The sequence below is a fragment of the Cyprinodon tularosa genome, unplaced genomic scaffold (assembly GCF_016077235.1).
Source record: "Cyprinodon tularosa strain WSP-4 unplaced genomic scaffold, ASM1607723v1 ctg270, whole genome shotgun sequence".
NCBI lineage: Eukaryota > Metazoa > Chordata > Actinopteri > Cyprinodontiformes > Cyprinodontidae > Cyprinodon > Cyprinodon tularosa.
In genome coordinates, this window is record NW_024038975.1 from 354,119 (window position 1) to 365,953 (window position 11,835).

At 38.5% G+C, this 11,835-nt stretch overlaps 1 protein-coding gene and 1 long non-coding RNA gene across 2 annotated transcripts; both read right to left on the reverse strand.

Annotated features, from left to right (window-relative positions):
- Positions 1–8: 8 nt before the first annotated feature.
- Positions 9–4,488, reverse strand: LOC119786385 (dynein light chain Tctex-type 3-like). The gene is made up of 5 exons (XM_038289689.1): positions 4,369–4,488; positions 2,190–2,231; positions 1,992–2,115; positions 1,828–1,905; positions 9–683 (listed from the first exon to the last, which is right to left on the reverse strand). The coding sequence occupies exons 1-5, from the start codon at positions 4,393–4,395 to the stop codon at positions 613–615; spliced, it is 342 nt and encodes a 113-aa protein (XP_038145617.1). The 5' UTR covers positions 4,396–4,488; the 3' UTR covers positions 9–612.
- Positions 4,489–10,914: 6,426 nt separating this feature from the next.
- LOC119786343 lies at positions 10,915–11,592 on the reverse strand. Its single transcript, XR_005281174.1, has 3 exons — positions 11,331–11,592; positions 11,129–11,249; positions 10,915–10,956 (listed from the first exon to the last, which is right to left on the reverse strand). It is a non-coding gene; the product is annotated as an uncharacterized LOC119786343 (long non-coding RNA).
- Between the last annotated feature and the right edge of the window lie 243 nt (positions 11,593–11,835).

An 11,835-nucleotide genomic window follows, 5' to 3' on the forward strand; every position in this document is an offset into this window, starting at 1 on the left:
ACGCAAACTGAAAGTAAATTTTTTATTGTAGTTAAAAAACAAAACATGCACACACTAATAAAATACATACAATAGAATATATTTACTGAACATAAATAGTTTTCTTGTTGCATTCATGGAATTTAACCCAGAAAATTAGAAAATGCATCTACACTACCTGTACAGAAATGAAATTGAAATGTCAATGTACAGTTATAAAAAGCAATATAGAAGTAAATTACTATTTACTAAAACAAGACATTTTCTATACACCTTAATCCACTGTGCCCTATCAGAAAATTTAGTCTACATCTTAATGTGAATGTTTTATTTGGTCTTATGATGCAGAAATATGGTATATATGTATAAATACGACCAAAGTACAACTAATGGAAATGGAATTTTGACAAATCTGTGTTGCAGGCTTTTGTTTAGCTTAATCAATGAGTTCTATCAGCCTGGTTTTCTGAAAATAACCTTCATCCATACAGACACCAGAGTACATATACAGAAATGTCCCAGGGGTGAAATCGTGTCCGGGGACGATTTCATCGCACAACCTGATGTCCCTTTCTGCACGGCTACAGAGCTGACGGCGCTCGGAGGGGGAGCAGCTGCAGCTCGGCGTCGCTGTCACATCGCCACAGCAAACACACTGACCACGCAGTACATGGTGCGGTTCTCCCACCGGACCGTGCAGCTTCCTGAAAATACATAAACCACATGCTTCATACAATGGATCGCCTTTCAACTTTAGAAAGTTACATAAAATGATTTCATTCAGAAAAAAACTTCAAATTTAACTGAATTATTTCAAATGTATATCGACTATAAAAACCAATGCAAGGCATCTTAAATTTTGACAAACATTTACAAAACCTATACTGATTAAAGCTGCACCTTATAATAAGCACCGTCAGAATTTTAAATTTTACTGGGTTTATTTTATTTAACATTTTTTACTTTGGTTTACTAATAAGATAATGTTATTTTCCTGTATGCAATGCAGCTTCATTGTTTTCCTAATACTTGCTTTCATATAGTATGTACAGAGTGTGTGTGTATATTCATTCAAAGAGTTTTCTTTATTATCATGACTAGGAAAATTGTAGATTCCCACATAAGGCATCAAAACTATGAATTAACACATGTGGAATTATATACGTACAGTGTGAAACAAATGAAAAATATGTCTTATATCTAAGGTCTTCAAAGTAGCCACCTTTTGCTCTGATTATTGCTTCGCATAAACTTGGTATTCTATTGTTGAGCTTCAAAATGTATATATACATATATGTTACAGAAAACTCTGCAGAGCCATTAATTCCCTGTTTATTTCTCAATTACCCCTCTTTAAAATGGTGCATGATATTTAGTTCAATCCCATTTATTTTGGTGAGGTTAACCTTTATTTAAATCAGGCATATTGACGCCAGGTTTAAATGTAACTTTTTTTTTTTTTTTTTTCAGTAGAAGGTAATGGAAAAGTTATTCTATTAATTGTAGCTGCAGGACAGAGTGTGGTGAAACTGCAACCAATGCAGATCCAGGTCTACAAGCAGCCTGTTTGTTTCAAACGATACAGTTCGAGATCAATCTTATCAAGCAAAAAGCAAAAAAAAGAGCTTCTTTGAACATGGCTGGTTTCACACCCATCTTCAGGAAGTTGTGACTGATTCGGTATAACAAACCATACAAATTTAGCATTTGTTCTTGATTCTCATGGCATGCAGTGGAAATAGCCTTTGGTTCAAGGCTGTGGAAGTAGTTTTACACAATACTAATATTGGTTTTAGTCTTAGATTTTGACAATGACATCAAAGGACATCAAGTTTTACTGTCTCCTACCATCGGTAGTAGTGTCCCAGTAGCAGGAATTGGCTGTGTGGAGACCGGCACCACTCTTCTGCATGACTGAACAATTCACTGAATCACAAGAGACACAGTTGTTACGCACATACTCGTTAAATCATGAAGAAAACTACATGCGGCTAATGTAAATGATGGCTCACCAATGTATTTGAAGGGCCGACCCAGCTTCACCAGGTGAGTCAGTGAATGCTCCACAATACTGGCTGTCCATTGGTTGATTTTGTTCTGGTTATAGTCTGTTCCACCAATGACTCCTTCAATACACTTGGAGAAAAAAACAAAGGAGTTTTTCTCATATCACAAAAGTTTTTATTCATAATTTAGGGGAAAAATGTTACCTCCTTCACCAAGATGCTTATCTCGTCAGAATTAAAGTTGCCCTGGAGGATAGTTTAAAGAAGAAAAAACAAGGTGAGTAAGCATTAACATTGTTTACGTTCAAATAGACCACTCTTTTCTTACCATTAATTTCTCTGTTTTTATCACCACACATACATAAGATGGGGAGGAATTTAGGTAATATCTCGTATTTACTACAATGCATATAACTTCAACATAACATTCATGTAAAATGAATACACAAAAATTGCAAGCAGGTTTCTGCAATTTCCTTTTAACCGGGTTTAGTTCTTGTTCTTGCAAGTCTTTTATTACTTATACAACCAGATTGTGTTGTTTTTTATACTAATGAGCAGTATTAATGAAAACATGAATGTTGCTTATTTAAAGATGTTCCTTTAAAAAATAAGATTGTTTGCTTAAGTAATGGTGTGTAGGTTTCATTTATTTTAATACTTTATTCGATCAATCAGTAGATAAAAAAGACAATTTTTAGTATTTTAAATTGATAATGGCAGATATGTAATAAAATATATACATGTCAATATATTTAACAGGGTAGTAAAGTTCTATCTCCAATCGGCTGTTTGCAGTTGTCAAATCTGAAACTCATACTGTATTTGAATATAAAAATTATTAAAAGCCGATTATATAATGAAGCCTAATTTGTGAAAACTTCTCTTGGTGAAGAGGTGAAAAAAAAGCAGTGAATGTGGATATGTCATAGTCTGATTGTCTGCAGCTTATTATCTCCATGGTGGGGTGGTGCTCACTGGCAATATTCTGCTATAACATGTGAAGTGAAGAATAAAATAACAACGCTCGTCTTTTATAAAAATAACGCATCTCAACTTTTACGTTTGGTAGATTGGAAATAAAGCGGAGTAAACTCCAAGCACGCTCCTAGCGGGGGGATACAAATTCTGGCCGGGACACCGGCAGTCTATGGACAAGAGGTCACAAGTCTGTCGCAGGCATGTATGAAATTTTGATTTAAGACCGATCAGATGTTTGTAAAGCAAACTTCTCAGTCAGGAGTGACAGCGGTGACAGCCAATCACACAAGAAAAGACGGTTTGCCAATCAGGAGCTTGTAGGCGCTCTAAACTCAGGGAAGGGGCTTCAGCTTGAGCTGAGCTTTTCCTCTTGGTCCTAGTGCAAGACGAATGTCTGTGTACTGTAGCATAACACTGTTTTTTGACAGTAAAAGTGAAGGAGACCAAAACTGACATTTGAAAAATTGCAGGGGACATGTCCCCCCTGTACCTCCCCAACATTACATCCATGGTGACAGGGCAACACAAAGGAATACAACCATGGGCACACACACTCACACCTAAGGACAATTAAGAGATACCAGTTAACTTAGTAGTCATGTTTTGGACTGTGTGAGGAACCCAGAGTACCCAGAGAGAACCCATGCATGCACAGGGAGAAAATGAAAACTCTATGCAGAAGATCTAGCTGGAACTGTCTTGCTGCAAGGCAACAGCGCCACCCACTGCTCTACTGTGCAGCTTTCATAAAAGAACATTTCTCTATTTAAATATATAGTAACCTCTCTGTTTAACTGGCTTACATTTTGTGGTATAAATCTATCCCTGAAATCAGTACACCTCTATGAGTGGCAATTATTTATTTAATCCCTAAATATATACATTTTGGTGTATATATGACCAGCTGCTGGGTGGTTGGTAACTAGACAGCTGCGGTTAGAAACGGTTACCTTGGAAACGCTTTTTGTTAAATAAGCTAGTCCATTCACCCGGATTTTGTTAAAATACACACACACACACACATACATATATATATATATATATATATATATATATACTGAAAATATTAACTTTGAATTATAGCTTAAATGTTCATTTTGGAAGAAGTTTGCCTCCGCGAAATCTTTATTTGTGATAATGCACACCTCGATTGGCATAATTAACCCATCAACGGTCACTAAGGAGAGATAAATATTTAATAAATGATCAATGACATCTATTATTTATAACATCATACCGCCCGACAATAACAATCTTTAAAGAGATGTTGATGCTGAGGTCAACCACACCCATCAGCTAACTGACTCTGTTGACAGCTAAATGGTTTAACAAACCGATACAAATTTCAGCAGACTGACTATAGAGCTTTTTATGACTGTATTGATATAAAAAACAAGTTTACATCATCCCCAGAGCTGTACTCCTCCATCCTGAATAGCACACAGACACCGCCTGTCTCCTCCCTTTGTGATTGCTGCCGACTGCTGTTATTCTTCCTGTTGAAGCTCTTCTTCCTCTTTTTAAGCGGTTCATAGCGAGTAACAGCGCCTCCTCCTGGACTAAAATATGAGTGCGCCGTCTTTTACCTAGACAAGTCTTTTGAATGGAACTGGATTAAGGTGAAGAAAAAAAAGTATTTTACAGTACTTGGCGTTTTATTTGCAGTTCTGAACACCTGTTTATCATCATAGTCATTTGTCTTTTATGAATTGCTCCAATATCTGAGGTCCCTGCAGTACAGAGAGAAAAGTAATAGTATTGAGGCACCAATATAATCAATTTCAATATAATTTCAACTTTCCATGAACTCTCCATTTAGAGTGTCTCAGTTTATGCAGAAGTGACTTTTAATCATAGTGCTATGCTGATTTATTATACTTTATGCTGATATATTATACTCACTTGTCCAAAGCTCTTCATTCCTCTATCACCAAAGGCTTAAATAGAGACAGATACTGCTGGACTTCTTTCACAGACAATATTCTATCAGTTTTTTTTTTAAGTTATTCTGATTACTCCAGGCTGAAACTAATGTATTTGATTTTGAATTCATCTGGACTGGAACGATTTAACCCAAGGAATTGGATCAAATGATGACCTGATATGTTTTTCTTTTTGTTAAATTAATTTTGAGTGGAACAACTAATCTGTCACGCTTAATTCACAGATTGACACTAGGACTGGGCAGTTGGCAAAGCTTGGTGTGTTTATTTTTGGACAATCCAGGTAATTTTGGTCAGACAAGAGCGTCATCTATACATATAAAAATCTTATCTTTTGATGGTAAAATGTGTGATGATTAGAAAAATAGTTTATAATTCTTTATAATATTCTTACTGTTCTTACCGGTTCTCTTCCTAGTAATTAAGTAAAACATATTTTGGTTATATGCAACACATTAATATTCACAAAAGAAACGTGTAACATGTAATGAGTCAAATTTTACTCCTATGTAGCCTAATTTTGTACGTTATTTATTGTAATCATGATTTTCAAATCTCTCACCGTCTCTCTGTCTGTGCATCAAAAGAGACTTTTTTTTTTATCAGCTGTCCACATATATGTGAGTGTATATCAATAACAGTATCTGGGAGAAGTGCATTAGATCAAAGCTCTCCAAACAAGGTTATTTCTTATGTACCGCAGCAGCAAACTAGATCAATATCTGTTGATCTCATCTGTGTGTCTCACATGGCTTTTATCTAAAGTGACCACACTGTTTCATCCGGACAGTAGGCTGTCCAGGTCCGGGTGGATCGCCTGGTAGCTGCTCCACTGACAGACCCAGACTCCTGTGGGAGGGCAGCAGGGAAATCCGCCATACAGGCTGTGACAGTGGGGGATGAGGAGAAGGAGGAGGATGGAGGAGAGAGAGAAGGAGGAGGGAGGAGAGAGAGAAGGAGGATGGAGGAGAGAAACAGATCAACCAGCATGAGGACACAGAGCCAGCATTAGTAAAGAATAGCGATGAGGAAAACCATCAAACAGCAGCAGACCAGGGACAGTCAGCACCTTTGATGACAGAAGCATGCCTAAAATCAGTGCCTCTCGGCAGGAAGTCATCCTGCAAACTGGATGTTTTAAACCTTCTCCCCCCTGGAAGGATTGTCTGAGCATCAAACTGAGCTGAGGATTCAAACAGGTGGTTTGGATAAACTTTTCCACAAGGATTGTTTGGGCTTCACACTGAGCAGGGGATTCATCTCCACAAGAAAATGTTCTAGTACCAAAGGAAATCTAAATGGCAGTCAGCTCCTCCGTTCCTCAAGGAAACACCTCATCCTGGGTAAACCCTGTCCGCCCTCCAACGAGCAAGTCAATTACTGGAACAATCCACACATACTGGATTAAAAGAAAGACACCTTTTCTGGAAACGTGAGTCCTGTAGCCTTTATTCACTTTTACAAATCGAAACACAAATTTCCCTCTGAGCCTGAACTAACCGCAGGATCTTCCTCTTCACATTTTAGTCTCGGTTCGCCAGTGTTCAGAGCAGCACTGGACCCTTCTCTACCAGCTCATAATAAACCTGTTTAACCTTCCCCTGGTCTCTGTTTGATTTTCTGCATTTGGGTCAGATATTTGGATAAAATCATGACACTTTGGTCTCTGAGAATCCAAATGATTTAGAAGCCCTGTCACCAAATCACATTCTGACATTAAAGAGGAAACCCGTTCTGCCACCTGGACTGTTTCAGAAACGAGACCTGTACCCCAGGCGCAGATGGAAGCAAGTACAGTATATGGCTGAACTATTTTGGAAAAGATGGATCTCTGAGTATCTGCAATTACTGCAGGAAAGACAAACTGGATGAAAGGGAACAGAAAATCTCTCCTGGAGACATTGTCCTGATCGCAGATGCTACTGCAGCCAGAGGATGTTGGCAGATGGGGAGAGTCCTGGCAGTCAAAGCTGATGCATGAGGCCTGGTTCGTTAAGTGCAACTTCAGACCAAAACCAGTGTGTTGGAAAGGCCAGTGACAAAACTCTGTCTGCTCCTGGAGGCATCTACAGACTAAAGACATCCCTATTCCTTCTATTCTCTTCTTTCTTTATTTTCTTGCAGGTTCATTATTATGAAAACGTAGAACAAAGAATAATTCATGTCTTTGTATTAATATAGTATTATTGAGGTTTTTAGAATAGCTCCTTTAGTTAGAGATATAATTGTGATTTAATGCACAATTAGGGGCTGGAGGGTAGGAGCTATTTCTCAAGTTTTTTGTTAAATCTTAGAATTTGGATTATTTATTTTGATTTGTTATTTAGAATAGGATTTGTTTAGTCATTCACTTAATGAGTTCATTAATATTAGCTTGGGATGTGGATGTTTCACAGTATAAATAGGTAGGTCTTAGGTAGCTCATTATGCACATGGGCGGTCATATGGTTCTTTTACCAGTTCTCAGTCTCAGTTTTCAGCCAGCACATAGATGCCGATTCTTAGACACTGAGCAATCTAGAAAAAATAGGAAAGAAATGTGGACCTCTCTTGGGATCAAACAAACTGCTTAAATGTGGAGGTGATTACTTACCTGCCTGTTTTCTACAAACAACTTTTTTTCATCAAAACTGTCAAAATGATCACCAAATCACCATGATCTACCAAATGATTAGCAAACTAAAACAACCAGATTAATGCCCTTAATACCAAACACAGTTTATGCAGCTGCAAACACCAAGAGGTCACATTCCTTGGTGTTCCTGGTGAAGATTTTTACAAACTCTTTAGATCAATGTCTTTTATAGGAGCAAACAAAACACGGACGAACCTTTGAAACAACCTACCCTTTAATTCAAGCAATTTCACCATCACCATTCACATTTATTTATTTTACTTACAGAGTATATTTTTTTGCTTTGTGTTTTTTTTAAAATCTTTTATTTGTACACAGCTCCATTTTGTGTTGTTTTTTTTTAATTAAGGGTAATAACAGAAGTTTTGCCATCTCCAGCATTAAACTGCAAAAGATTAAACAAAAACAACAAAATGAAAATGATAATTTTTTTACTTAAGTGTATTATTTTGAGTTGGTAAATAGGATGATCCATCAATGGAATTAATATTTCTGCCTTTATAATGAGATATTTAGGTATGCACTCGAAATAAGAAAATGTATAATGTGTATTTCTGCTCCCGGGTCAAAATGGCAGGCTGAGGCTGGGAAAGAAATGAAAGACTGCAAATGCGCTCCAGCTCTACCTTCCATGTTTACTTCTGTAAACATAGAACACGCTCCCTTGTGACACCTAAGTTGAATGAATTTAGTTCACACAGAAGACTACATATTTGGAAATGAGATCAACCACGCAAAAGAATCAGATTTGTTAAAAAAATCAGAACTGTACATTAATACCTGCAGTGTGAACGTAGCCTTAAACGTGATCACCCAGACATGACAATGGCCGAGGTTCCAGATGTTAATTTAAAGCTGCTTTATATATTCCAAAACCAGTTTAAATGTGAGTTTAGGATCATCAATCCATTTAAATCCATTTTCCCCTTTTCCTCTGATAGAATATAGAGCCGGAAACATGAACTACCGGTAGTTGGTTTCTGCTAAAAAGAGTGAGCAATGCAACCCTGAGGGACCAAGTATGGTAGAGATATAAAGGTATAGTTTAAAGTAGAGAAATCACCTTAAAACGTTTTAGTTTTATTCAAATTAACCAAAGCTGTTTGCCTTTGGGTTCACTAAACATTTAGTTCCTGCTATCTTCCTAGTTGATTGAATTTTTTACTGTTTTATTTTAACATTAATCTTTAATTATCCTACTATATTTTTTTGTTGTTCTTTGTGTGGCTCAGTGTTGATGTGTCCTGTCTGCTCTGCTGCTTAACGCCCAGATCTGCCAAAGCGCTGTACTATAGTAATATTAGGACTCTTGCTCCATTTGACTTCAGTTTGGTTTATTTATAAAGAATCAATTTACAACCACTTATTTCATAACACTTTACCAGAAAATACAAACAGATCCTGTTCACATTACTGCAATCAAACCTTTATTATAGTGAGAAATAACAGATGAAGATAGAACGACAATTCAATTCAATTCAATTCAGTTTATTTATATAGCGCCAAATTCACAACACATGTCATCTCAAGGCGCTTTACAGTTCAACCAGATCATACAGTCAAATTGATACAAAGTTTTCTATCTAAGGAAAACCAGTTGATTGCGTTGACTCATTGACTCAAATACAATCCCTCACACTAAGCATGCTTGTAGCGACAGTGGAGAGGAAAAACTCCCTTTTAACAGGAAGAAACCTCCAGCAGAACCAGGCTCAGTGTGAGCGGCCATCTGCCGAGGCCGACTGGGGTTCAAGGAGACAGAAGCAGAGATACAAAAAGCAGCTGTAAAAGGCGGCCCCGTCCAGGAAACACACAGCCAGGCAGACGAGCTCCAAGGAGGCTCCCATGCCAGAGGACGAAGAGAGCACATCCACTCAGTCACGGCCAGAGAAACAGGACCACACTGGAAAACAGGCCGATCTCCAACATCTATAAACAAGGGTGTTGATGGAAGCAGCACAGCTGATGTTTCTTTCCAGGATGACGTCACAGCCAAACAGGAACAGACGAGGCAAAGCTACTCTGAGGAAAAGCAGAGAGAGCAGAAGGTTAGAGATTGAACTAACAGATTCTGCAGAATAGGAGAACAGAGAAAGAATGAAGCTGTTAGGAACATAACAGAGCACCACGTTGTTTTCAGGACGACAGGAAGCATACTTCAACAGAACCAGACCCAGTAGGGGATTTAATATAAATCAGTTTTAAAATAGAAACAAGTCCCAGCAAATGTCATCTAAAGGCAATTAACATGAAGATTTTAATACAGAAACATGTAACAGAAGTCAAAACAAACACAGAATCAAATCTAAACACAAACATCTGGTTAGATCCTATTTACAACATGGTGAAGATAGATTTAGTTTATCATGGCATTCAGAGAAATGTCTTCAATCCAAGGAAGCTCAGCCAATCACATCCAGTCGTCAATGTTGCTGCAGTGCCTCCGTCTGAGCAATGAAGTGACAGTGGAGAGGAAAACCAGCTTTAAGCAGTTAGGAACCTCCAGCAGAACCCAGCTCCATGTCAGCGCCCATCTACTGCGGCTGAGCGGGTCTTTAACAGGACAGCAGACGTTGACAGACACAGAGGCGCCGGTCCAAGGAGCAGATCACCTTATCTGGAAAAAAAAAACAGGAGTTAGTGAAAGAACACATAAACACTGGGAGAGGTGTAACTTTAACCAATAGAAGAGGGAAACACACAGGGAGAACCTAAAGTTAACAGAAGTGATAACTGTAAACAACGGATGCTTGGAGAAAATGCCTAAAAATGCTGCATTTGTTGGAGTCTACAGTCGGTCGTTTCTCTGCTTTAATAAGTTCTAAAAACCCTTCAGAGATCAACCAGGGGGAAATTCTCCCATATTGGATCAGAAGCTGCTTCTTAACTGTTTCTCTGTGGTTTAATAGAAAAGTCAGAACTTTTGGTTCTGACAAAGGTTTGGTTACAGAGATACAAATAGAGGTGAACATCAATTCATGATGGAAAGATGGAGATTAAAGGTTAGACCACCTTGATGGAATGGTTGTAGCTTTTGTATCTGTTTGTTCTGGATCTGTTTTTAGTATCTTCACCAATACTGATGAATATCTGGAAGCAATAAAGGTTAGTTACCTTCTTCTACCGGATGTAGCAGACTGATGGTTTAGCTGCGGGGTCGTCAACGTTTTTTAGACTCCAGAATGTTGGAGAGACAAATAGAGGAGCCATGTTTCTCCTCCTTAGCGGTCTGTGTGCTCCATCCTCTTCTTCAGCTCCTTCATAAATGAAAGCAAAGCATCCTCAGAGTCTTAACCTATCTGCATGTGATGTTTCTCTAGTCAAACCAACATACCTCCAAACATGTGTGGATGGATTCTGTTGCAATGTGATCCGACTGCTAGAACACCGCTGGCTGTTCAACCTGCTTTCCCTGTAAAAATAAGACAAATTAATCTACAGAATTTCCTCGACACTAAGTTGAAATCTGGGGCAGGATGTTGTTTTCATCATAATCTTGGTCTTTCTGTGTTTCAATGACTGTTATCTTTGAATCAGGCCTGGGAAACTTGAGTTGTCGGTTTGTCGTGTTAATAAAGTCTTACTCCGTGTGTTTTCTGTTCCAGTCTTTCTCTGTGCCGTCCTCAGGTGGGGACTGGAAAGCACCTCACCATCCTGGATGTCCCGGTTCCTCACAGGAGTTCTGCTTTTGGACGTCCACAGTGTCTGAACATACATGAAAAACTAAGTGAGGCCACCTGAAATGTTAACTTTATATTTAAAAGATAGATTATTGTTGCTCCTTACTGAACATGCTCTCACTCTTTGTAAAGGTCAGCAGCCCAGACGATCCTCCTCTGGTTTAGTCGCTGCAGATCTCATCAGCATCTTCTGATGGCCCAAAGCTTGGAGAGGCTCGGTCCAACATGGGATTCAAAAAACACAGAAGAGATCCACTGCGGTCAGGACAGGCCTAGATGATATGGAGAATATTTCTGCAGAGGGTTCTTTTCCCTCTAACTAAGCCTGAAAACTAACTAACCAGAGGAACATCTAGAACTAGACCAAGTCGGTGCTTCTCGCAACTCAAATCCTCACATCAGTCCTGTCCTGTGCCTCTAACTGGTCTAAATCAATTAGTCCCACCAAGCGTCATCTCTCTACCTTCTCACCAACATTCCAGAGACCAGTTCAGCTGATGATCACCACAAGCTGTGTCTCTGTTCCAGTCTTTCCAGTTTTTCTCCTGTAGGGTTTAAGTTTGACCTCCTCCGTTGTCCTCAGCAGCGATGTCCAGCTGTTTAGTTGAATT